This window comes from Nannizzia gypsea, genomic scaffold, assembly GCF_000150975.2.
Source record: "Nannizzia gypsea CBS 118893 supercont1.6 genomic scaffold, whole genome shotgun sequence".
NCBI classification, from domain to species: Eukaryota; Fungi; Ascomycota; class Eurotiomycetes; order Onygenales; family Arthrodermataceae; genus Nannizzia; species Nannizzia gypsea.
This window is the reverse complement of record NW_003345196.1, coordinates 119,600-145,319: the sequence shown is the minus strand read 5'-3', so window position 1 is coordinate 145,319 and position 25,720 is coordinate 119,600. Positions and strand designations below refer to the sequence as shown.

General features: G+C 48.2%; 10 protein-coding genes across 10 annotated transcripts; 4 read left to right on the top strand and 6 right to left on the bottom strand.

Annotated features, from left to right (window-relative positions):
• Positions 1 to 225: 225 nt before the first annotated feature.
• MGYG_06647 (mitochondrial inner membrane translocase subunit TIM44) lies at positions 226 to 1,919 on the top strand (the record flags this gene model as incomplete). Its single annotated transcript, XM_003170612.1, has 2 exons — positions 226 to 1,172; positions 1,244 to 1,919. The coding sequence occupies 2 exons, from the start codon at positions 226 to 228 to the stop codon at positions 1,917 to 1,919; spliced, it is 1,623 nt and encodes a 540-aa protein (XP_003170660.1).
• A 579-nt stretch (positions 1,920 to 2,498) lies between these two features.
• MGYG_06646 (hypothetical protein) lies at positions 2,499 to 3,727 on the bottom strand (the record flags this gene model as incomplete). The annotated part of the gene is made up of 3 exons (XM_003170611.1): positions 2,499 to 2,556; positions 2,636 to 3,666; positions 3,695 to 3,727. The coding sequence occupies 3 exons, from the start codon at positions 3,725 to 3,727 to the stop codon at positions 2,499 to 2,501; spliced, it is 1,122 nt and encodes a 373-aa protein (XP_003170659.1).
• A 311-nt stretch (positions 3,728 to 4,038) lies between these two features.
• On the top strand, positions 4,039 to 7,397 carry MGYG_06645 (hypothetical protein; the record flags this gene model as incomplete). The annotated part of the gene is made up of 5 exons (XM_003170610.1): positions 4,039 to 4,369; positions 4,429 to 5,798; positions 5,851 to 6,118; positions 6,177 to 6,664; positions 6,723 to 7,397. The coding sequence occupies 5 exons, from the start codon at positions 4,039 to 4,041 to the stop codon at positions 7,395 to 7,397; spliced, it is 3,132 nt and encodes a 1,043-aa protein (XP_003170658.1).
• Positions 7,398 to 7,732: 335 nt separating this feature from the next.
• MGYG_06644 (translation machinery-associated protein 20) lies at positions 7,733 to 8,506 on the bottom strand (the record flags this gene model as incomplete). The annotated part of the gene is made up of 3 exons (XM_003170609.1): positions 7,733 to 8,123; positions 8,190 to 8,330; positions 8,493 to 8,506. 3 exons carry the CDS (start codon positions 8,504 to 8,506, stop codon positions 7,733 to 7,735), a joined length of 546 nt encoding a protein of 181 aa, XP_003170657.1.
• Positions 8,507 to 8,827: 321 nt separating this feature from the next.
• MGYG_06643 (GTP-dependent nucleic acid-binding protein engD) lies at positions 8,828 to 10,406 on the bottom strand (the record flags this gene model as incomplete). The annotated part of the gene is made up of 4 exons (XM_003170608.1): positions 8,828 to 8,997; positions 9,066 to 9,447; positions 9,672 to 10,229; positions 10,332 to 10,406. 4 exons carry the CDS (start codon positions 10,404 to 10,406, stop codon positions 8,828 to 8,830), a joined length of 1,185 nt encoding a protein of 394 aa, XP_003170656.1.
• A 640-nt stretch (positions 10,407 to 11,046) lies between these two features.
• Positions 11,047 to 14,571, bottom strand: MGYG_06642 (HIR1 protein; the record flags this gene model as incomplete). Its single annotated transcript, XM_003170607.1, has 5 exons — positions 11,047 to 11,144; positions 11,198 to 13,927; positions 13,989 to 14,210; positions 14,357 to 14,431; positions 14,535 to 14,571. 5 exons carry the CDS (start codon positions 14,569 to 14,571, stop codon positions 11,047 to 11,049), a joined length of 3,162 nt encoding a protein of 1,053 aa, XP_003170655.1.
• Positions 14,572 to 15,208: 637 nt separating this feature from the next.
• Positions 15,209 to 16,554, bottom strand: MGYG_06641 (sphingosine N-acyltransferase lac1; the record flags this gene model as incomplete). Its single annotated transcript, XM_003170606.1, has 2 exons — positions 15,209 to 15,619; positions 15,700 to 16,554. The coding sequence occupies 2 exons, from the start codon at positions 16,552 to 16,554 to the stop codon at positions 15,209 to 15,211; spliced, it is 1,266 nt and encodes a 421-aa protein (XP_003170654.1).
• A 2,616-nt stretch (positions 16,555 to 19,170) lies between these two features.
• On the bottom strand, positions 19,171 to 20,487 carry MGYG_06639 (integral membrane protein; the record flags this gene model as incomplete). The annotated part of the gene is made up of 3 exons (XM_003170605.1): positions 19,171 to 19,515; positions 19,580 to 19,898; positions 19,988 to 20,487. 3 exons carry the CDS (start codon positions 20,485 to 20,487, stop codon positions 19,171 to 19,173), a joined length of 1,164 nt encoding a protein of 387 aa, XP_003170653.1.
• A 2,308-nt stretch (positions 20,488 to 22,795) lies between these two features.
• On the top strand, positions 22,796 to 24,142 carry MGYG_06638 (phosphotransferase enzyme family protein; the record flags this gene model as incomplete). The annotated part of the gene is made up of 5 exons (XM_003170604.1): positions 22,796 to 22,836; positions 22,918 to 23,438; positions 23,592 to 23,700; positions 23,734 to 23,911; positions 23,960 to 24,142. The coding sequence occupies 5 exons, from the start codon at positions 22,796 to 22,798 to the stop codon at positions 24,140 to 24,142; spliced, it is 1,032 nt and encodes a 343-aa protein (XP_003170652.1).
• A 702-nt stretch (positions 24,143 to 24,844) lies between these two features.
• Positions 24,845 to 25,487, top strand: MGYG_06637 (hypothetical protein; the record flags this gene model as incomplete). The annotated part of the gene is made up of 2 exons (XM_003170603.1): positions 24,845 to 25,294; positions 25,383 to 25,487. 2 exons carry the CDS (start codon positions 24,845 to 24,847, stop codon positions 25,485 to 25,487), a joined length of 555 nt encoding a protein of 184 aa, XP_003170651.1.
• Between the last annotated feature and the right edge of the window lie 233 nt (positions 25,488 to 25,720).

The window sequence follows — 25,720 nt, the reverse complement described above, 5'->3', positions numbered from 1 at the left end:
AACAAGTCGAGCAAACAGCACCGAGCCTCTACGGCTAAGTCGAGCTATCTACACGAAGGGGGATTTCATCTAAGAGCACCGGATAGTTGTGCAAGGTTTATTTGCTGTGACGCTCTTTTTTTTTCCGGGTCGGATTCAACGGAAAATTGGAAGCACCCCCAAAGATTTCACGATCTTGCGATATATAAAACACCCCTTCGTCCACGATCCAGAGGAATACAGAGCATGATTGGAACAGGAGCATTGTCCCAGCCTGCCGCAGCGCGGTTAGTGTTGCGCGGATGCTCTCCTTTGGCCTCTACAGCCGGCGCTCGAGGTCACCTCGCTGGACGCCGGATAATTACCCCAACCGCCCTTCGACATTTCAGCTCCCAAAATACCATTCATTCCACCTCGAACCCGCTTCTCCCTTCGACTACTGGGCTCTCCCGCCTATCGAGACATGCTAATGACCCTTTGTGGGTAATTCTTGCTACCAAGAAATCATTCCATTCCGCATGTATCCTTCAACAACAGCAGCAGCAGCAGAAACAGCAAAACCCTACAGATTCTTCGGCTGAAGGCTCAGCAAAAGATCAAAATTCCAAGGAAGAACCGAAGAAAGAGGGCGAAGAGGAATCCGCTGACTCCAAGAAAGAAGATGGAAAGAAAAAGGAAGATGCACCCCCACCCCCACCCCATGGTGACAAAACTCCATGGCAGGTCTTTACGGAGACTCTACGATCCGAGTTTAAGGCCTCGAAAGAGTGGAACGAGTCTACCAAAGCACTTGCCTCTTCTGCCCACCAGTTTACCGAGAGCGAGTCTGTAAGGAAAGCCAGGTCTGCTTATGAAACCGCAACCAGTACTGCGTCTTCAACAACATCCTCGGCATTGAAGAAGACTGGAACCGCGATTGGGAAAGGTGCCGCCTGGACCTGGGACACCACTGCTGTTAAGGGAATAAGAAGCGGTGTTGCTGCAACCGGAAGGGGGATTGAACAGGCCACACGACCTGTCCGTGAGACAAAAGTTTATAAAACTGCTGTGGGAAATATGAAGGAGGTCATAGATGACGGAAGCAGTTCTCGATACGGTGGATGGGTCGAGAAGGAAGAGAGACGGAAACGAAGAGAACAGCGGGAACTGAAGGAAGGCACTCAAAAGGTGGAGCACATGGAAGAAGACCCAAAGTAAGTTCTTTGCCAGTTTGGTTTTCCACCCTTTTATGTCAATATATTGAGCTAACCATCTGAACTGCCAGTGCCGGAACCAATGTTACGCTTCATAAAGATGCAGCTTGGAAAGAATCGTGGCGTGAATTCAGGGATACCAGCCCCATGATGCAGCGCCTGTTCACCTTGAAGAACACCTATGAGGAATCGGAGAACCCCCTTATAAGCACTGCACGAAGCATATCGGACCGGGTAGCTGGCTTTTTCGCGGAGAATGAGACTGCAATGGTCATCAAAGCCTTCCGACAAATGGATCCAAACTTCCAGATTGAGCCATTCCTACGTGAGATGCGAGAATATATCCTACCGGAAGTTCTCGATGCCTATGTTAAGGGAGATGTTGAAACCCTTAAGCTATGGCTATCTGATGCCCAGTTCCATGTTTACGCTGCCCTTACAAAACAATATAAGACCGCTGGCCTCAAGTCTGACGGCCGAATCCTTGATATCCGACATGTCGATATTTCTCATGCCCGTATGCTGGAGCCCGGTGATATCCCGGTTTTTATCATTACATGCAGAAGCCAGGAGGTCCATGTCTATCGAAAGGAGAAAACTGGTGAACTCGCCGCCGGTATGGAAGACAAGGTGCAACTGGTCACCTACGCCATCGGTGTTACACGAATTCCAGATGAGGTCAATAACCCCGAGACTCGTGGCTGGAGATTGATCGAGTTGCAAAAGTCTGGCAGAGATTACATCTAACCATGTATACATAATTACCCCTTTCCTCATGCCATTCCTGCCTGGAAACGACCTCATTCCAATCTTCGGGACAGGTGAAAATACCACTCTATACCAGTGCGACATTTCTCTTCCAGCATAGCATTCCTGTTACAACATCCCCCTTCTCCTTATCCCGCCCCATTTGCCTGCCTCGCTTACTTTTTCCTTTTTATCCCAATGTTTTAAAAATCTGGCTGTATACTACTTGGAGTCCAATAGACGTGCTGACGGCGGAACAACGTGTCTGAAAGATACACGATATCCATTTTCTGATGACCGCGAGCAAGTTCCTTTTTTTGTCTTTTGTTTAAATACCTTGATTAACTCGCATATCGCCCTATCTCTTCTCACCTACTGTGTATATATATATGTTTCAATTTCTTGGACCAAATTACGAATACAATTTATAATTTGAACAACCATGAGGGACATTTTCATATATGTTGAAAAGGAAAAAGAAGCATGGAGTGACATTAATTCATAACGATACCATCTAAGCCTTAGGCGTCCTAGAAGCAACCAAAAAGAAACAACACTTCCCAAGCCGGATGTAATTCTTTAAGGGCTTGGACCGGTGCCGCGGCCACCGCCTCTTCCTCCCATGAGATTCTTCGCCCTAATATTATATGTTAGCAGTTGAAGGTCCTAGGAGAAGATTTTTGAATGATGAAAATAGAAAGCAAGGAAAATCTTACATCTCAGCAATGTTGGGATCGTTCATGAGGCTGGACATATCAGGGAGACCGCCTGAGCTAGATCCTCCGCCACGGCCACCTCCAAAGCCCTCAGCCATCTGTCTCAGGGCTGGGTTGCTCATCAAGTTATTCAGCATATCGGGATTGCTCATTATATTCTGAGCCATGTTTGCGAACATAGGGTTGTTCATGAGCGCGCCAAAGTCGGGCATGCCGCCGCCACCTCCGCGTCCACCCCCAAGCATGCCTGCAAGTGAGGCCAGGTCTGGCATGCCGCCTGGAGCACCACGAGTGGCACCCGCAGCATCATCAACTGCTTCGGCTGGGGGTTCATTCTCAGTCTTCTCCATCTCAGCAATGCGCTTCCTGGCCGTCTCCAGGCCTCTCTTCATGGCTTCACTGCCGCCGGTGCCTTCAGCCTCGATACCCTTCTGGTAAGCTTCAGCAGAGCCCTTAGCGTCTCCCAGAGCAAATCTAGCAAGTCCGAGTCTGCTCCAGGCTTTGACGTATTTGGGGTCAGCAGCAACGGCAACCTCGGCATCCTCGGCAGCTTTTGTATGGTTTCCAGACGCTGAGTATGCAGCAGCACGGTTGGATAGGTAGATAGGGTTAGCAGGCGCAACGGCCAGTGCGCGAGTATAACAGTCAATCGCTGCAGGGTAATCTTTGCGAGCCATAGCAGCATTTCCCTCAGACTTTAGCTTATCAGATTCAGGGGTGGGAGCGCCAGCCGGTTGAGAAGCAGTTTTGCTAGGCTGCTTCTTTTCCTCGCTGGTGGCGGCTGCGGGAGCGGTATTCCTGGTGCCTTTCACCTTTTGGTAGACGCTGAAAATGTTCAGCAGAGACTGCCCACCCAGAGCGTCTTTCATGGCAGCCTCATCGGACGGGTCGACGCCAAATGTGTCTCCCAGGCATGAGGTAGCGATCTCTATCGACTCTGAATGCTCTGCGGTAAGCGTTCCATCCTTGAGGCTGGAGTTGAGGAAGTCTATTATAGCCAAAGCTAGCTGTTTCTGCGAGTCTGAAGGAGCCTACAGTCCAAGGTTAGCATAATGCGACCGTGTCTAGCAAGGAGGGCTGCGGCAATACCATCGTGAAGAGGAGATAAGTGTCCTGCTGTTTCCCGTGCTCGGTGGTGGTGGGATGTTTCTACGTTCTTATCTTGCTTGTTCCAGGTGTTTCTTTTTCCCTCGATAGCTTGGGCGAGCAGGGCGTCACATGACCGGGGCCTCGGCCAGCGATGCTCAACGTCGAAGGAAGAGGCCAAACGGCCAGTGTAACTGACAACGACATCCTAACGACATTTACAGCACCCGGACGACCTGGCAGAGATGCGGCATGGGGGGCGTTGAGTGGAAGATGAGCCAATGCTTTACATGAGCGCCTGGTAGTCAGCCACAGCAATGTACTGGCCAAATGGAGTGCCCCGAGTCTATGCAGTCAACGGCCCGGAGATACAGAAGCAGCTGAAAAGACAGCAGCAGCAGCAGCAGCAAGAGGAGGAGGCCGAGCAGGATGACAGCAGAACAGAGACCACTGCAGAGTCTGCAGATGAGAGGGAGCAAAGCAATGGGTTGCTACAGGATGATCACCAGCAGATAGCTGCACAGTATGCGGAAGATGGAGGCGATGCTTGGGCGGATGAACCGATTACCGGGCTATGTGTCTCCAAGAACGGAGCTTTGTTTGCAACGATGACCAGGTCCTCGTTGGCCATTTGGCAGACCAAGGCATGTTCTCTCACACGCGGGATATCTGTGGAATCTATGCTAATATGCCCCTATAGCCGACAGCTGTTGTTGCGGCAGTCAAGCGGTCTCACGTGTCTATCGCGAACTACGGCCCGAATGTAGCTCTCCTACTTCGACCAGATTCCGGTATCATCGTTGTACAGACGCTGGACGGCTACCTGATAACATATTCGATTGCAACTGATGCACACTCCCACGTATACCAACAGCTATTCTTACAGCCGCTGGCAAGACGCAATCTTCCCTCCAGTGGCTCCCAGGCAATCCGCGAAGTAAGCCTACGGTTCAGAGTAGCTATCAAAGTGGATGCTGGGATTAGCAAAGCTGTTGCACTAGACAACGAGCTAATGGTTGCCACAACGAAACCTGCTGCTATACAATTAATCCGTTGGACTCCGGATAATAGCGGTAATCAAACCAGCACGGAGCTCTTGAGCCGCATTCCATGGCTCTCGAAGAAGTCACTTGTCGTCGAAATGGTCTATGACCGTGCTATGAATCTTCAGTTGTGGGTAACAAGTGATGGCCGAGTTTATGCGGTCCAATACAGTTACCGTGAGGTTGATGAGTCTGGTTCATCCAAGGTCAATTTCACCGGACACAGGTTCCATAATCCAGAGAATGATGGGCAACGCGCACTTCAGGTTGCTGTAAATGCAAGGTTCTCCCTCTTCGCTGTGAGCTGTGTTAACGGTGAGATTTGCATCTATGCAGCAAGGGACTACTCGGGAAATATTCCACTATCCCACAAACTACAGATGCCAGCATCTGCAGCCACAATGGGGAAGGTATCCTTTATGAGCTACTCGTATGATGGATACTGTCTCTTTGCAGGCTACGAAAATGGATGGACAACGTGGAGCGTATTTGGAAAGCCAGGCGGCACTAGCTTCACTGCAGACAAGTCGCTTGCGGAGAGCAATGGGGAAACATGGCTAACAGGGGTTTCCATGGGTGCATGGATTGGTGGTGGCTCCGACATCTTGCTTGCATCCTCTAAAGATAAGCGAATATGGGTGCTAGAAGCTGCACGTAGTGCCCTAACCGGATGTTTTTCTTCCGCAAATCTTGCCCGAGCACTTCTTCAAACAGGCACCGAAATAATCCTATATCGTGGCCATGACCTTCCTGACTTGACAACTATATCAGGCAAGGACTCACTTTGGCACCATGCTCAATACCCGCCTGGATATCTCCATGCTCAGTGGCCTATACGTACATGCTGTGCCTCACAAGATGGTAGATACGTTGCCGTGGCAGGCCGGCGCGGCCTGGCACATTATAGCGTTCATAGTAATAGATGGAAGACTTTCGATGATCCAAAGGTTGAAAATTCTTTCGCTATTCAAGGAGGCATGTGTTGGTATGGTCACATTCTCATTGTCGCAGTTGAGGGTGATTCTTCATACGAGGTATGCAAACTACTTTACTCGCTGGTCAAAACTCGAAGCTAATTAGAGATAGTTGCGGATGTACTCTCGTGAGCTCCCTCTGAATAATTCTTCGATACTCTATTCAGAACCTTTACCGGCCCCCGCAGTATTTATTGGGCCTTCAGGCGAGGACTCTCTCTTGGTGTACACCTATGATAATATACTATACCATTATGTTATAAATGCTGTTGGGACAAGAATTAGCCTGGTTCAAGTCGGGCAGATAACTTTCAATGGAATCGTGAGAGCACCGGCTCGTGTTCGTGCTATTAGTTGGATTCTGCCTGAAGACCAACTTCGTATGTCACCCCCTCATTCATTTCCTTTATCTAGAATTTCTCTAATGCATTAATTTAGGCGATGGAGACCCGTCTCAGGACGTTGCTGTAGCATCGGTTCTATTCCTTGTCGACGGGAAATTGGTTTTGCTTCAACCATCGGTATCTCCAAACGGAGCATTGAAATATGACATGCGCGTGGTTGCCCATGATGTCGAGTATTACATCCTCATGCGTGACCAACTCTCGTTCAATTTTGCGCCTCCGAACGACGAGCCCACATCGGGTGGTCAAACTCCGGAAATCACGCCTAACAATTCCTCTTCGGATATCTCACTGAGGGACTCCTTATGGGTCTTTGGTGGGAAGGACCTGTTTGTCTGGAGTGACATGCAAGATGTACTTCGCCCAACAGGTCGATCTATTGAAGGGCCGAAGAACTTGCCTATCCCTACTGATTTTTACCCTGTTTCCATACTGCTGAATAAAGGTATAGTTCTTGGTATTGAACCGGAAATTACTCAAAGGCGTGATGTTACATTTACCTTATTGAGGTTTGCTATTAGAGTAAGTTCTTTGCCGTCAAATTCAAATACTCTAGCTGCCTTTATACTAATGTGTATAGACCCAACTTTTCCTTCCATATGTTCTACAACACAACTTATCCTACTTTGACACACCGTCGGCTCTTTCAATCTGCCACCATTTCTCACACCTGTCATACTTCCCCCATGCTCTGGAGATTCTACTGCATCACGTCTTAGACGAGGCTGTAGATGACCATAGCATAGGAGACATAATCGAGACCCCTGTGAAGGGAAAGCAATTACTACCTGGTGTACTGGCATTTCTCCAAGCTGCCAATCCACCCGAATTATACCTTGATATCCTTGTTCAATGTATCCGAAAAACAGAGCTACGATCGTGGCGAACTCTTTTCGCTTACCTCCCTCCCCCCAACGAGCTATTTGAACAAGCGCTTAAGTTTAACTCGCTGAAAACGGCCGGAGGCTACCTACTTGTATTGCAGGCCTTTGATGACGTCGATGACGAAGATAGCGGGGATGGATTTGACAAAATTGAAGATTCGGCTGTCCGTCTCTTGCGGTTGGCATCACAACGAGGAGACTGGGAACTATGCGGCGAGATTGCACAATTCCTCATTGCACTAGATGGTTCCGGCAAGGTGTTGAAGCGGGCTGTTGTAAGAGTAGGCTTGAGAAGGGATGGTCCTGGCAGCCCGGTTGATATTGATGAAGGTCCCGTTCCCCGTTTTGGAATGCTAGACATCGGCCCGTGATTTTGGCATAGAGTTGCTCTTTGCAAAGCTCAAATGCTGAGATGAGGGTCAATTTTTACACACACAGATCACGCATTCGTATCGTTGGTGGATTTCCCCTTATATGACAGCCTCCCACGAATACACTCCATTTACACCAAGATAAGGGAGATACCCGGCCATTTCTACGAAACTCAAACGACTTGTATATAATAGAATTGATGAAGCTTATATAGCTCGTTGACAGAACCTAGACCTGCCCAACACAAATGCACCCAGACCGGCAACCAAATATTGATCAATACAGGGGAAGAGGCGCCTATACATCCACCTTTGGCTATAAAAAAATGAAAATGTTAATCAAAGTTCAGCCTCCAGAGTCCATCGCCCAAATAATGACCCTCATCCATGACGACGCCTTTACCCTTCTTCTTAATTTCCTCGGTTCCCACCTTAAGCTCGCCAACCATGCATATTTCTTCCTTTCCTTCTGCCTTAATGCCCACTATTGTGCCGGTCTCTAGCGCATGTTCCGCATCAGGTAGCTTGCCGCCTGCGGATGTGAGACCAGGAGCCATCAATGTAGCACCTGATAAAACAAATCTAATAGCTCCTCTGTCGATTCCAACTGTAGGCATGGCATCGGGGAACGCATGGAGAACTCGCAGGTGGGGGATTAGCGGGCTGTCCATGGACTGGAAGAAAACAGGCTTGGAGTCTGCGATGTAGAGGGTTACTCGGTCCGGGCTATTAAAAAACAAGAGGTCAGCCATGCTGTTTATATCCAGGTGTCTGACGGGAAGAATGGCGTACAGCTTCATGGCTTCTAAAGAAGCCTTTTTTGGTAGAACTTCATCGATATATGGCTCGAACCCCGGATGGGTCTCTAGGAATTTGGCCCGTAACGATCTTTGCACTGATGACTTTACTTTTGATCGTGCGCCCGCAGATATACTAAGTCAACCATCTTGTCAGCTATTGAATAGTCCCAAGGCGATAGCTACAGAATATAAAATTGACCCCGCGCATCTCCAACACCGCGGGGTAGCTATTGCAGATGGTAGTGTAGCATATTTCTCTTCACTAAAACTCTGGAATCCGTAGGAGACCACGTACTCTTTCTTAAACATCTTTATTATCGTTTGTAGAAGGATTTGATATGTATCAAATTGTGGGAGAAATATTCATGGAAAGCTTTGGTTGCTTTAAAACTCGTTGATAGAATTAGTCACATGATGCAATTTTCGAGGTCGCGATGTTGCGTACTTGCTGGATGGAAGTCAGAGAAGAAAAGAATTACATATTAAACAAGCTCATAAGCTTTGTATTATTTATTTATCTCATTATTTTCGCACGTTGATTCCCTCGACTAGTATTGTTATTACTACAGTCTGCAGCACTTAGATCTCTAAGGCTGGGGGAGGGCTAAGTACGCAATTCATATGGCACAACTATGCCTTGGCCGCACCGGCTTTGATCAGGACGATATCTCCATCCTCGATCACATAATCTTTACCCTTGGTGAGGACTTTACCGGCTGCTCTGACGGCCGCTTCGTCGCCGCACTCTTTTAGTACATCAAAGTTAAAAACAAGACACTGGATAAAGGTCTTTTCAAAATCTAAAGGCACAACACTGTTAGTTACCCGTCACGTCGATCGAGGGTAGTGTGGTATGGTATGGACGTACCTGTGTGAATGACACCAGCGGCCTGGGGGGCCTTGGTACCTTTGCGGATAGTCCACTGTCGAACTTCATCCGTACCAGTGGTGAAAAAGCTGCCCAGGTTAAGACTCTGTCGCATGGTGACAATAATCTTTGGCAAAGCAGACTTGGTGCCTAGCTTCTCACATTCTTCAGCGGCCGCAGCATCGTCTCCGAACTGCGTTAGACGCTCCTCAAAAGAAACTGAGAGAGGGATGATAGGGTCACCGGCGGAGTTAGTTTTAATCCATTCAGCAACCTTTGGAATATATTTATTCTTCTGGCGGATATAATCCTTTTCGCTGAGGTTGACTAGATAAACCACAGGTTTGGCAGTCAATAAAAAGAGTGGATTAATCACATCGACCTACAAAACCACTAGTTAGACGTTTTTCCAAATATAAAATAAGGTGGTAACGTAATGCAGTGATTGAATACGGATCAGCAATCAGCTTTGGATTTTATCTCACGAGGGCCTTTGGCCATTCGACGAGCTGGGTTAAATGTCGAGCGTTATAGCTCTTATTCATCATAGGAGATACCGTATTCATGCACGCAGGCGGGAGCAAAGGAGAAGAAGAGAAGGCTTACCTCTTTGGGGCCCCAGTCGCCCTTTCGAATATCGTTACCTTCTTTCAGGTAAGCGAGGACTCTGCCAACAATCTCCTCTTCTTCTTTGAGTTTTTTCATCTCTAGCGACTGGCCGCCTCGTCTGGTCTGCTTGGTCAAGGCGTCAAGGGCCTTTTCGACGAACTCAATATCCTTGATACGAAGTTCCTCGCTGATGATGTTTAAATCACGAACAGGGTCGACATCACCCTCTACGTGCACGATCTCAGCATCATCAAAGCATCGTACAACCTGGAAGATGGCATCCACGGCACGGATATGAGACAAGAAGGCGTTGCCAAGGCCAGCTCCTGTGGACGCTCCTCTGGTGAGACCAGCAATATCATACACTGTCAAGTTAGCCGGGACCTCTGACTTGGGCTTATAGTGCTTGCACAGCCAGTCATATCGTTCATCCGGAACAATAACTCGAGCCTGTTCAGGGTCAATTGTGGCATATGGGAAATTGGCAGGGTTTCCCAGTGTGGACTTGGTGATGGCTTGGAAAAGAGTAGATTTTCCAACATTAGCCAGACCAACCTGTGCGTGAAAACTCGTTAGCCACCAGAAACCAGGGAGTCAGAGCAGACGAGGCGAAAAGTGAGAACGACAGAACAGACCATGAGAAGGGTTCGCACATACTATACCGCTCTTCAGACTGTTGCCCGGCCGTCCGAGGAGGACCTTCTCCCGCTTGACTGGCTTCTTGGGCGGCATATTCTTCTTCCTGCTTGCGAAGCCGCGAGTGCTCACAAGCGACGGCGAAGATCTGAAGAGAAGAACTGTGAGAGAGCCAAAAGCAGGACCAGCTGCGAGTTGTGTCAAGGGCCGAGTGGGAGAAGAAGAGAAGAGCACCAGAGAGCGGGAGGGGGAGAAGAGAGGCTGCATAAATTTTGACGATGCTTTTTATATTTGTCACTTTTTTTCGCTGGTTTTTTTCTCTCTCGTTCTGTTTGGCCGGAAAAAAAAGTTTCCAAGGTTCGCGTTTTGCCCTAGAGGCGGAAAAGGGTTATTCCGACGGAAGTTAGCCGGCTTAGTAATGGCTTATCTCATCCTTCGACGTTTCAGTTTAACGACGACTATCAATATGCAGGAATGACTACCTTTTGTGACTTCTTTTCATTATATCCAGTAGCTTATGTTTTCATGTATTATTTGATTTACAATACTTTACGTAGCCTCTTTTGACGCAGATATAAGGAAAATGTGAGACAAGATACAAAACAAGACGACAAGAAGTACAATCTAAGAGAGTAGAGTACATAGTGCAGATAAGAGAGCCGTCCGCCGCCCCAGTTGAAAACAGCCCCAACCCTGAACTCCAAGCGGAAGACATGAAAAGGAAAAGAAAACCAACTTAAACATCCATGGTATCGTTGTCGTCTTGACTCTCGTCGAGTATACCCAGAAGTTGGGCATACGGCACAGTCACCCGCTGCAGGTCGCGATGTTTGCCTATACGATATTTAGCATTGAAAAAATGACACTGAAGACTTTGAGTAACATACCAAATGCTAGAATCACGTCCTTGAGGAGTGTTCGGCGGGGCCATCCGCACAGAGTTTCCGACTCGTTCACCCAGGACCTCTGTTCCGGTTGGCCGGGCTGACGGTTCTGTTTCGCCTTCTCATCACTGACTACTTGGTCCTCGAAGACACCACCAAGGATATCTTCCAGTAGCTCTTCGGCTTTGAGTTTGGCCCCTTCTGCACCCAGTCGTTTGGCGTACATGGAGAGGTACATTCGGAATTCCTCTTTAGCGGCAAGAGATAGAGTAGCTGCAACTCGGTTTTCAAGGTGAGCTATAGAGGCGGATGCTTCGAAACCCTCGAATCCTTCACGGGATAGAAGAACTTTGATGAGACGCTGTAGGAAGTGTCCGCGGCCTCGAGCGAGAACTTCTTGGGTGGTGTTACGTTCCAGGAACGGGACGATGCCAGCAGAGACGGGGGCTACGGCCTCTCCTTCTGTCTGGCCGCGGACTTGGACGTTGCCTACTGGTGCTTCGGTAGAGTTCCAATACTGACTTGCCACAGCCCACCATGGCTCGGATAATCGTTGCCAGGTATACAGGGATGGAGAGTAGCTGTAGCCGTCTCCCGTGGACAGACCGACGATTATACGGCCTTCGGAGCTGATTCGTGATGCGACTATGGATGGAACGGCAGTTGCATGGCCTGTCATGGTATGCAATGCTGCGTCCAGAACTGGCTGGAGTGAAATTGGGGGGTGGGGTGATGAAAGAGTACCGACATTCCACACGTAACACATTCCCACGGCAGTGATGCAAAGTACCCACGACTCCATGCACTCAAGCACAACTGCCTGTGATTCAAGTACGAGGGCGTTGATGAGACGTCGGCCAGCTGGTGTCCAGATATATATGGAGCCATCTTCCGACGCCGCAGCCCAGAGCTTCTTGTTGCCAGTAACAAGTATCACGGCCTTGGGGAGGTAATCCTGCCACAATGGCTGGTCCCCACGATTAAGACTGATTCGTACGGGTTCCTTATCAGCACTGCGTCCAGTCAAACTTGCTTGAGATGGATTCCGCGCCTCAAAGACAATATCAACTCTGGCCTTTGAGCCGTCCGATACATCCTTCGGGTTCCCGAGCGAGTCTATCCCTTGCAGGATATGGCTTCTTATTTTTGGAACTGCAAGGCGTAATTGACTGATGGCCATGCAGGGGTTGACCACCGCGGGCCTGATAAAACTGGGCGTTTCCTGCGGTCCACTGGGAGTGGGAACTGCGGGAACAAGTCCATCCGGAGTGTTTGAAAGAATAGGTATCACGCCGTTATCCCTTGCAGTGGCTACTCGTTTCTCTGCTGAGGCCTCTTCATCATCCTCTAGTTGAGAAAATTTCCGTCTATTGCCAAATAGCAACGCTGCCAGTCCGCCCTTTGGCAGACCATCGAATGGTTTAGACAAGTCCAGTACCGATTGAGGTCCGTCTGACGTGCCCTGGGTATTCATTGATGCAGCAACCAGTTTTGTCTGTGGAAGAGAGGACTGAGACCCAACTGCACCGGACACCAATAGAGGTGCAATGCGTTTCTTACCATCCTTGGTGTACGTTGGTCTTTGTTTCAACCGATCCAACTTCACCGCATACGGGTCTTGCTTTGGTTGGCCAGCCTCCGTCCCGTTCGTAGCCCCAGTTTTAGCCGTTTTATCAGCTTGAGTGTTTTTCTGGGCAGTGGTTACGGCTGCGGCAGTGTCCGCTTCTCCGCTGACCGTACTGTCAGTATCAGCTTGGCTATCCCCCATCAACGCTCCCATTCTGCCTTTTACTCCGCGCAATTCACCAGCCTTACTCTTCTCCTCAAGAAGCAAGCCGTCCGTGGACTCAACCATCCCCGCACCTCTTCGGTTTGTTCCAAATTTCGACAATGATTTCTCGTTCTCTTCTATGGGCATTGGATGGCCCAGTTCTGCGGTTTCAAACCGAACGGCAATGATGGCTCCGTCAAGGGCGGTTGCAAACAGATTATTTCCATCAGGACTCCATGCTAGGTCAGATATTGCCTTGACTGATATATCCTGCGCTATTACTATCGGTCGTGGGTTGCTGGTGATCCAAATACTTAGCGACTTATCCCCTCCCGCACATGCAATAACTGTCACCGCATTGTGGACTGGGTTTCCATGGCTATCAAGCATAGGCTTCTGAATTGGCTGGGGAGAGTAGAGCCGGGGTGCAAACGCGCAGACCTCAACTGGAGCCTCATGACCTATTAGGTTGATATCACTTTCCCATGAACCTCGATTGATGATTGCTACAGCGCTGACTGGACCATTGACAGCGTTGGCAGCGGCTATATGGTTGCCATCCGGGGACCAAGAGCATCTTCGGAAGTATGTGGTGAGCGGGGAGTTCACAAACGGGCTTTTAACTGTCTTTTCATGCACGAAGTTATGTGTCTGGTCGTGAGCTGTGGAGTTGGGTAAGGGGGAGTTGAAGCGGAATATCCGAACGGTCCGGTCATCACTAGCTGTAGCAAAGTATTTGTTTGCGGGGTCAAACGTGATTCCCTTGACATGGCTCTGGTGGTTCAGAAGTGTCTTTAGCTTCTCGAAAGTGTGGCCTGACCACACTACGACCTTAGAATCCAGGCCTACTGAGACTAGAATAGAAGAGTCGTAGGACCATCCTAAGTCCTGGATATCATTATCATGACCAATTAAACGACGAATAGTACGCCAGTTTTCCACGGGAGGAGGTTCATTGGATCCTACATCAAAGCCAACAAATTAGTCTGAGGCCTTTTTGGTGTTGGCGATGAGTGTCCGTACCAAATGCAGTTGCATGAGCTGTGGCATTCGCTTCCTGAGTGTATACGCAAACAATCTTATCGTCCGCCCCAGAAGCCAAGTATTTCCCATTCGGCGAGAAGCGAACCGTATGAATCGTTCCGGAGTGATTGCTCATAGAAGCTAGCTGCTTAGGCTTATCCTCGTACGCTGGATCGCCCGCATTATATATCGCCTCCGTAGACCATATTCGAACATATCCATCTATCCATCGTGCGCATAACCAGTCAGCCTTCCTCTGCATAAAAGAGAGAGCAAAAAGGCCGCGAATTCCAACATATCAAACGTCCGAGTGCAGGGCGAGGAGCAAAGTGGCCTTTGTGTTGTGGTAAATGGTTGTGGCAGCTCACCTCCGGCAGCAGTAACCAGTCTCTTCCCGTCTGGTGAAACGTCGCAGCTGTATACTTCGAAATCTTTCCGTTCGCCTATTTAACCACAACTCCGGCAGTCGCGGAGAAAAATAGTCAGTAAATGTTCGGTTTCTAGTATCGTCGAGTTTTCTTGATAAGGAATGAAGCGAGCCCAGACCTCCATGCGTGAGCCAAACCGGCTTTATGATACGCATTTCAATTATGACCGTGGATTTCCCCTCGTGCTTATCCTGGTAGATTCCAGCCTCGCGAGTCCGCGGGCAGAGGAGAGGCAGAGAATGGGACGTTGTTTGGAGAGAGTTCGGGTGTTTTGTTTTAACTAGACTGGTTCTCGCGTGAGAAGCGCGAGCATAGCTCCAAAGCTGAAGAAGCTTCACCAAGGCAATTAAGCGAACGGGACAGCCCTTGCATTACCTGCGCAAGGCAAGGTAGGGACACAAGGAAAGCGAACCAGCTTCGGCGAGGCGAGGCCGGAGGAGTGTCAGTGTACGTAGTTCGAGGAGTAGTTTGCTATCTCGATCAATATCTAATTGTCCACTTGGGAGTTTCGACGTTTGGGCTGCTTCATGTGACGAGGCGGCTTAGGTCAGCAGGCAGTGAGCATAAAGCTACAGCTCAGGGGTAAAAGAGGGAGATAATGTTGAAGAGAGATGGCTATGTGCATTTATTCGTGGAATCTATCTAGTTGCCATGATATATTAAACATTATAAGATCTATAAAGTGGTATCAATACTGGAGAAGCGAATTCAAAGCTGGCAAGGGTTCAAAGACTCTCTTCGCGTCCTCTCACGGAGAAAGGTAAAAGAAGCGGTGTTTAAAGAAGAACGGATTCATGAGGAGGTTTTGAGGCTAGCAGGCTGTTTTATAGCGGAGGTAACAGCTACCTTAGCCTCCCTGGTCTTCATCTCTTCGATCTCAGACTCTTCGGCCTCGGATCTTTCGTCCTTTGCGATGTTGTGTACGACAAAGCGATAGGCAATGCGCACAAGTAAGAAAAGCCAGAAGATGTTGAGAGCCTGGAGAGCAACCAGCAGGACAAGGAAGAAGATTTTGGTGGAGGTGCATTTAAACTGGCCTGCTTCCCAGTCGAACTCGGTAGGGCCAACGGTATCAAACTCGTTGAAGAGAGAGAATATGATGCGTAGATTCAAGTAGTTGCGCATGTAGATCCAGGTGCCGATAGTGGCACCGACGAAAGGCCCTACCAGAGGGCTGTCGATGTAGTTCAGTGCCTTGGATGACTATAAGGGCATCCGTGTTAGAAGAGGTGCGTCATTCATGAAAGAACTATTATATGCTGGGAGCAAAGTTGGAGACTTACGGCAAGGAAAAAATCGCTGATGTCGTGGGTGATGTACACTGCGATTCCGACATAAGTGAAATGGAAGCGATAACTTAGGGCAATGAGGGCCAGAGTAACGATGTGATGCGTAACGAGCTCTCTAAAATCCTTCCGTCTCTTCTCCATTCCGAGTAGCATGACTACGGCCTGCTGCGCCCAATAGGCCGCCTGGAACAAGTAGTAGAATTTGAAGCCAGCGTCGTGCGTCAGATGAGGAGCAGCCTCGTACATTCCGCGGGTATTGAAGTACCAGACTGGGGACGTGCTCATCACATACAGTCCCGCCGGCCCCATTATGCCAAAATACAGGGCTGTATAGGTCTGTTCCATGAACCGCAGCCGTTTCCCCCGCGATTTCAGCCCGTAGAAGATAGCCAAGGGGCGCAATAACTCCTGCATGATGAACTCGCGCGTAACAGAGAGAACGATGGTATAAAAGGTAACGAACGCGATATCCCACAGCCCCTTGCCATATTGTACCGGTTTCATGGGATCTGATAATCGGTGTTGTTGTTGTTTGTATGAGAGAAATATGAAATGATGAAAGACATTAGATTCAGTTGGATTAAGGCCGTATAAGAAAAGAATGGCGAGCATGGGGACGAGAGGGACCGTCCATGTATGCCTGACGACAAGCTGCTTGCAGCGATGCAGCAGAGAAGGCGTCGTCCCCCTGAGCCTGCATAGCTTCCTCTCCTCGATGGACTGTAGTATATGGCTGCTGGAAGGGCTGGTGAGCGTCCGTCGTCTGCGTGTAATGCCTGTCCCGTTCGTCACTGAAGATATCCGGTTGGTAGGAATGTGGAAGAGCGTCGTCGACGAAGGAGAAGCCATTATTTCCTACGGACGGTTGGTGTGCCTGGGGCCAGGATAACTAACAGCTGCCGCCGATGACGTTCGCTTCGGAGATTTCCCTCCTGGCTCGAGGCTGGATGTACGGAGCAGCAGGGGGCACGCAATCGCGGTACATGCAGCTAAGGGCGTAGGGAAGTATTTCGGGCGTGCGGTATAAGGGATGCGGCGGTGGTAAAAGCGAGTGTGTCGACGCCTGAATGAGTGATGAGGCGACCAAGAACGAGCGAGCGATGGGTCTCTCTAATGGATGGAGATGAAGAGTTTTACCCTGTCTCGACAGGAAGAAATGAATCCAGCGGATATCACTCCAGCGGTCGACGGGAAGTATAGAGACACGCTCAGGGGTAAATAAACGTCCCGCCAGTAAATTGGTTGACTAAACGAGCGGGCAGCCCCTTTTTCTTGCTACCGATAAGGCCCCTGCGCAAAGGGCATCGAGGTAGCGGCTGGGACGAACGAGAGGACGTCAAGACTGACAATGACAAGCAAGAAGATGAAGAAGAGTTAAACTCCCATTTCTTCCTTTCGTCTCTTCTCTTCTTCTTCTTCATCTTCATCTTCTATTTTTCATCTTCTCTTCAAGCCTTTTTTTAACTTTTCGACGGGAAAAAGTCACGTGGAAGCCATGGCTTTCGGCAATTTTTATAGGAAAAAATGGACGAGAAGACGACGAAGACGATGAAGATGAAGGAGGAGGGAAGAGAAGAGGCGATAAGGAAGAAAAGAGAAGCAAAAGATGTGCAGAGCTGGTACGGAGATTTTCGGGTTCGAAGTCTCTCCGCAGAACTTGCAGTCACACTCAAGTGATCCGTATAAAACTACCTACAGCCATGACTCTATATTTGTGGCTCCGGCAGCTCTCGACGAACCGGCGGTCAGGCGAAAAGCGAGGCCTCCTGCAGCAGTTCGCCAGCAGTTCGCCCGCAGCATCTGACTGCCAACTGCCAGATGCTTCCCAACAGCGAACCAGCGCCGGAGCAAGGGTCGACAGGCGCCCTTGCCTTGAGCTTTAGGGGTTACTTAAGCAAGTCAGCCGTGGGGCTTGTCTGGTGCTGGAGCCGGCGCCTCTCGGAGAAAAGTCGGCATTCACCTTTTTCTTCGGCCGTTTTCGAAAGCAACTTACCTAGGCACGAGTTAGGCAGTTAGTTAACAGAGGACAAGCAGAGTTTTCTCTTCTCTTGTGGTTGTATTCGCTGGTTTTTCTCTGTAAAAGCGCTCATTTCGATAGCAACAACAACACACACACTGACAGCGCAGCTGATTTATTCGGGAGGCTCGCCTATTATGACCAGCGCCCGTTTCCTGGACAGTGATACTTGCGCCTTTCACCATAGACCATAGAGCTCATCGTCTCGTCGTCTCATCGTCTTGTCTTCTCTAGCCACGGAGCTGATTGCAGATTTCCCTAGAACTCGATAACCAGGAAAGAACCCCTGTATCAACGTAAGTAGGCTGCTCCATCTCGGAGACAAGACCCTCGGTTTGCATATGTATGCATATATATGGCTGACCGGCCAGCAGGAAACGTCCACTTCGCTAGCTAGCCACCATGATTTTCACTCGCGGCATCAGTCTGACCAACTTCTTCGTCGCTTCCTCCGCCCTGGGCTTCCAGGTCTTCGTCCTATACCCGTGGCACAAACAGCTCGACGATGCTTTCGAGGACCTCAAAAAGGAACACCTGCGGGTTCTGAAGAGCGAGGCTTCCCGGATAGATGAGCTGAAGAAGCTCCAGGACCAGCTTGTCGAGCTTCAGGCGAAGCGGAAGCAGTGGTGGGCTTGAACAATACAACACACACCACACACCACATCACACATGAGAAACCATGGAGGATGGCGATACACTTTGGTTCTCTCGCTGGTTGTGCTTTTAACGCAATTTTTACCTGGTCTATAGATGGTCTGGTTCGGATAGAGGTCAGCTTTTAATACATATAAACACGTCACATAACTATACAACCCACATTCCATCTGCATTCTATCTTCTTTCTACCCACGTCCAAACAATTCATGATTAAGATGTAGCTTGGTAGGTATCATGTAGGACAAAGACACGCATAGTAAACATTGCAGGTAAACTCTCTGACGCAATCTAGACCTTACCTGCCACCACTTGGTAGCCAGACACTTGCTCGGCAGACAGCCACTGCTGGTTGAATATCGAGTCCGCTTCGTGCGGCGTCAGAATAAGCATCCGCCGCCCGAAGCTTGTTGCAGCAACGAATTGCCCTTTGGAGTATGTTTGCATCTAGTCTCCCCTGTCGATAACGAGCCAAACAAACATCTACTTTACTACTACGTGGACTTACAATCAAATTAAAACTGAAGTTGGATTCGGTTAGACGGATCATAATAACTAACTTATCCAGTTAACTAGTTGCCTGCGACAATTCCGCGATGCTTTGCATTTAACATAACTGCTAATGTGTAATACCTCCAATACTCATCACACTGGCCCCTAATACATTAAAGAAGCTTAGAAGATACCGACCAAACCCGATCCCTTACCGCCTAACCTCCCATATGAATGAACAGTGAAACAAAAAAAAAAAAAAAAAAAAAAGGAATTTTTCAGAAAGAGTTAAGAGATCTAGGTCAAGTCAGCCTCAGTTCCGACTCAGATGTTGCGTCCGCGGATTGAATGCTCGAAGGTTTGGATACATTCCTGGCTTCATAAGTTATGTACTTGGACACCATCACCCCCTTCTTGTCCAAGTCTACAAACTCGATACCGTTCGGTGTTGCGGATGCAACCGTCGTTGTGGTATGGTAGCTATTGAGAATTCCACCCCCGCCATCATTTGGATACCGGTTGTCAGCTCGCCGTCCACGGGAGTTGGAGTAGCCAGAAGCAGTCCCTCGTTGGGAAGACCATGTACTCATAATGTTAGGGAGGTAGCGTGCGAAAAGTGGTTTGAGAGAGGCAAGCGAAGCAGCGATCTGGTTGGCGATTGTTAGCTATATAGGTCCTCATAATCGCGGCTGGGGCCAGGTTTAGACATACAACGCCGAGGTACAGCTCGATAGTGCCTGAAATCCAGACAGGATAGGACGCCCAGGTTTTGTCATGTGAGATATTATACTTATAAAGAAAGTAGATTTTGAAGGTCCCAGCAATACAGACTGCGAATCCAGCACCAAAAAGGAGGGCTAAGATGATACGCTGCCTATACGGCAACTTGAGGCCCATGACAGTGGGTATCGGTAAGACAACGACTAAGAGGTCCGTGACTATATTTATTATTGTACCTGCTAGGAGGTGTGCCGTTTCGTTGATGCACTCCTGGGGCTTGAAGCTTAGAGTCCAGTAGGCTGAGACCGGGCTAGACTCGACACAAGTTAGCGGCTGGCTATCGTGACCCTATATACGGGGTTGTATATCAATTCATATATCAATCAGGGCAAACTATACCGACAAGTGAAGATAACCACAATGCAGAATATGATCACCTGGAGCGCAACAATAACTATAGAACTAAAAACAAGCCACTTCATGATGACTGAATTTGTTCCAGCGGTCAACTTCCGGGTAAAGCAGAGAAGGGAGAGCTTGGTAAGAGCGCAGCTGATGCCAAAGAGGCAGTCTATGGCCATATTGAGCTTCAAGCCTAGAACAATATGGCTTAATGGGACGTCGTAGACATGTCGACTCCAGCCGAACTTGATTGTGCCTATAACAGTAATCACACCGCAGGCAATGGCGGGGATTGTAGCACCAACTATAAGTATATCATCCACACCAAAACTTTTTGATATTCGGATACGAGTGAACAGGCGTAGCATAACGATGAAGGCGGTCAGGGGAACGAATATAACCGTCAGTATGATTAATCCAGGCCCCCGAACTTCTGATGGATTCTCATAGTTCGGGTGAGGCCAGGATTTAATCACCGACATTGGAGGGACCTGCATGTTGACCGATGTGCTGCTGGGTTTGGGTGAAAACACCACAATCACATACTCGTCCTGTAGAGTAGGTGAAAGATAGAACCGTGGCGCCAGTGCATGAATGCAACCAGGCCACTCTCAACTATATGAACGAGGAGAGCACAACGAAAAGAGGGAGGCTCTTTAACAGTGGAGATTCATACGGTTGATCGGGACAAGTATCACCAATGAAATCCACAAGTACCTAGTGTCAATAGCTGCAGAGTGCTAGTTTCATGGATATTTCACGGAACATCGGGCGAAAAGCTAGACGCCGGACGAGAGGATCATATTTGGCATCAACTGTCCCTGGATGGCCAAGAGAGCATCTGTAGTCTTAAAATGTCGATTAAGACAACTATTATCTCAACAATGACTGTTACCATTTCCCCCCGCCTCTTGTCAATAACACAAGCTCTCAACAAGATATTAGCCATGGTTCGAAGTGGGTTCTAGCCGTGCTAAAAACCCAGAAACGCACCCATGGGCTGCTGTGGGACCAGGTACCAATAGTTACGGAGTTAGCCCCATTCATGGGAAGGGGAGCCAACCAAGAATCCCTCAGATGTAGTAGCATGTAAGCAGTGACAATGGGACACCTACTGCAGCTGAAGGTACTCCTTGAACTGCCAGCATGTCTCCCCAAGAGGCTGGATGAGATAGCGTGATGTGCTTAGGAAAGAATTGACGGCACTCTCCCTACCAAGGTCACAGCTTCTTTCCCATGATATGTAAATATGGTCGTCGGTAGCAGTCATCCGTCGATGATATGGATGAAGCGGTCAATCCGTGGCTCTGATATTACAGGAAATGGGTATTATTTCCCTTTCTCTAGAATGATGCTTTTCTCATGGACCCAGAGCAAGCCGTCTCCTGACAGAAATAAGTAAAAGTGTCCAGAATGCTGATTCGAGATCAAAACGGAGAACCGGCAGAGGAACGGGGATGATCGGGTGAGAAGATGCGGTACGTATATAAAATGCCCTAGCTTTCTTGACTTCTCTAATTAAATGGTCGTCAAGGTGGAGAGGAGAATTAATATGCAGCCTGCATTCAGTCGGTTTGTGCCAACAATTTCAGGGCCTCGTAGTAACAGTGTGCTTCTGCACATGTTCGGAAAAACTTCACGAGAGATACTTGCTGGTGGCGGACTTGCAACTTGCACACTTTCTCGACAGGATCTTTCTCCATATTGAAAGAGAATATTGGTCATCATAAAATTGCCCTGCGCCTTTGACGATCCTTGTCTTAAATTGGCCCTTGAAGTCTTAAGAGGGGATGTATGACATGCATTGACTGGGGCCAAAGCAGCCCATTCCCCCGAGAAGACCATAGAGTTTGTACTGGGTGTATGCTGATATCATCCGAGAGATCAGGTGGCTACTCAGGTACCTGGCTAGTAATAAGCGGTGTATGCAAGTGACAGATGGTGGGCCGAGGTAGCTTTCTATATATAATCGACTGACCTCGTCTTCCAGGCAAATGTAGTAAAGAGCTGCCTTCTTCCGTCAGCGAATCGACTAGATATGTAGTAGCTGTGGGGGCGCAATAACCAGAAAGCCGCTGCTCTAATGCCTTGGTAGTGATGAGGATGGAAGGAATTTGCGGTTCTGAATTGGCGCTATTCGTCTGTGACAATTGTCCGTTGATATTCAATCCTTGAAGAGAAGATACGGCCAACATGCACCTCTTGCGGTCAGTTCATGAGGTGACTATCATGCTGCGTCTTTGATAATAAAACACTTTATACGGGATATTATTCAGTAACGATTTTGAAAGGTTTTCACTGGCAACTGTCCAAGCATAGTTAAGGTAACATCAGAACTCTGTAATTGCTGTGCGAAAGGTTTCCAGATCTCTACCCCGTGAGCTCATGTGAATAATAGCTGGGCATGCTAGGGAGCTCATATCGCATGAGTTACCCTGCTGTGCTCAAGATATCCTCACGAAGACTTATCTGAATAGATTTAGAAAATATAGCTGCTAGACATAGCTTCCAGCTAAAATAGCCTCTCAGGCTCTGGTCCTTGGGACAGAGTCAACGATATAACAAGCCTCCTGCGCAAATCAGCACGGGCTCTCCTTTTTGGCTCAGCCGTTTGACACTAACCAATGGATCCATTTTAGTGAGCTCACGTGACTGGTTAACGACGGGGCCTCGCTAATTTAGGAGGTATCGTTCATTCGGCTTTTGAGCACCATCTCGTCCTCGTTCTTACGATAGATACCTCTTTAGCACATTGAGCTCGTGACTCACTACGGCTCCCTAGAGTGCTGCTCTTCTATTGGAAGTATGGAGTTTGACTGCACAGTTAGCCAGAAACAGGAGCAAAAGTTCGCTGCTTGGCTGAAACTCTTTTTAAGCAAATAGCCTGAGATTCTATCGATGCAGGTTGCTTACCAGCACCGTCCTAGGAATCCGCGTTCTGCTTGTCGGTGGAAGGGTGGCGCCTTCAACATATATTATCGCGTTAGGTATGAAGATGGAGTTCATCTAATCGTTCGTTTCGCTGCCCTCGGGAAAGCTATACTTCGCCAGGAGAAGGTAAAACAAGAAGTCGCAACGATGAACAATCTTCGGCACAACACCTCCATCCCTGTTCCTGAAGTCCTGGGTTCTGGTACTTGCTGGTCTGGTCCATATACTGTCATGCCGTTTGTTGAAGGGGTGCCTCTATCTGAGCTTCTTGAAGAAACTTCTAAAGAAGTGAGCCCTGTTTTAAATACCCAGCTAAGCGATCGGAGTCTGAAGAGAGCATATCACGAGATGGCTACTCTTGTCCTTGAACTTTCGAAACCCAAGTTTGATACCATTGGTGCACCAATGAAGAATGAAGGAAGTTTCAGCGTTGGCGGTCGACCTGTTACATTTAGCATGAACGAGCTGATGTTGTCCGCAATATACATGAAAGCAATTTCCCCATACGCACCTTTAGGTCAGCTACGGACTACTTCAAATCTCTTGCCATGGAACATATACCCCACCTCCGCTTGCAAAAGGATGATTGCAGGAAGATATTTGCAGCTCTATATCTATTTTTAAAGGTCCTCAACGAACTTTCAACCAAATCTGACGAAGGGTCATTTAGGCTATATTGCGATGACACGCCTTTCCAATGTCCTCATTGATATTGAAAAGTTTTGTGTTTCGGGAGCCATCGACTGGGAGTTTACATACGTTGCTCCAGCTGAATTCTCGTATGTAGCACCCTGATGACTTTTGCTCGTAAGCTCGGAGGGCTGGGAATCCGATCTTAATCAATTCATAGCTCTCTACACATCCTGTTTTCGATTATTCCTAGAAGCACTTAGAGAGAGTGAAGACAAGATGATCGAGCTGCAAACCCTCACGGAACAACGGCGCCTTTCTCCTCAAATGGAACACTCTATGGAGACGGGCCTATTTTGGGTCTGTTTAGCTGCGCGGCGTAGCTCTATGTTTAATGAAATTTACTAGGCCTTTATCGACGAAAAACACCATGGGCCATTCACATCGATTGATGACCGTGTTCAAAATTTATCGGATAAGCATAAGGATGAAATAAACGACCTTTTCACGCTCAAAATGTCTCGATTTAATGAGGATAGTGTGAAAGGATTTGATGACCACTATCCTATCGACGAGCTCCTTATGATCTAGCCTTAAGTTGTCTCTCACATTCTGCGTATTTATATGTCAATTGGTATACTGATACTATAGGGGGTTAGGGCTTTACATCAGCCCATGAGGTAAGTTAAATCTACTTGATATCACTATGTAGATATCCTCGCGGCTCGAACTATTTCAGCGCTGGGCTGGCTCCGTCAAGCCATATTGATGAAATAGTATTTACGGCCAAAAGTATCAAAGGAAGCGGAGGAAAGAGTGGTGGGTTGTAGGCTCCTCTTCCCCTCTAACTTCTGTACTAACACAGCTTCTCTCTCCATGCTTTATCTTATATTTCCCTCCTATCGCCTTATTTGCTTATACATTTAAGACTATATATTTTGAGTTTTTTCTTTAAATTTTAAGCCGCTAACCTTAAATGTTTGAGCCTAAATTTTATCACGTGATTACTGTGTTGTATATCACGTGATAGATTTTCCGGCGATTAGCCATTTTTTAGAACCTGCAAGATTGTATCTCCATACTTTTTTTTTTTGGCTTCACAACAAAATAACTACATCTGCTGTTGTTTTTCTTATTACCATATTCGCGCTGTGTGAGGCGTAATTACGCCTATCACTCCCTTTTTTTCCTTACCCGCCGATCAAAATACCGAATGCTCAGGGCGCTATGGCATTAGGCTGCCCCAGAAGTAGCTTCTCAACATCGTGAGAGGTACCTAGCTGATTAGCAAGTATGGAGGACCGCATTCCCGACACTCCTATACGGAATATGGCTGCAGCGCGCAGAGCTTTGAATGTCGATCCTGATCCTGTCTCTGATACCCGTGAGACTTTGGAACACGACACAGTTGCCACAGTTCCTATCAACGGCGAGCACTCCATCCTTGCGCCTACGCAACCAACCCAACTATTGACCCAACCCACCCAAATAATTCAGCCTCCAAATCGTCTTAAAGCTTCCCCTCAACGTGAATCTGTGGTACAAGTAGCCGGTTCGTCTCCTCTTGGGCCTTCGGTATCGGGTACAAACAGGAATTTTTCAGCTTCCATTGCACCGCCAGGAACCCATTTTCGTCCTCCCGCCTTTTCAACCGGCCCAGTTAGGCGGACACCAGTCATAGACCTTAGCGAAGACGATGGCCCTACCTATTGCGGGGGATCTTCAGATGATGATTTCTCTACCGTGCGGACCACAGATATAAGACCATCTACCTTTGCGAAAACAGCCCATAGTCCCGAAAAAGATGGATATATCTCATCACCCGTTTCAGCATCGGGAAACTCTCTGGCCAAATTTCGTGAAATTACTGCTGCAGCGTTCTATAGTTCAGATGGCAATAAAGGCCAAAAACGATCCGCAGAGAATGCGAATATAACGAAAACTGGTGCTTCGGAAGTGGGGAATAAACGAAATAGAACAGCATCTACAGCCTCGGACGGCCAGGGTTTTTCACTGAACCAAATAGACGATTTCACTCTAAGGACGAAGGTTCAGAGGTTATGCTCGGTATACCCTAATAAATCCGTTCGATTTTGTTTAGATACTCTCATGCAGCATCGTGGAAATTACCAAAATGCTTTGGAGTACATTGCGAACTTGGAAGAAAAA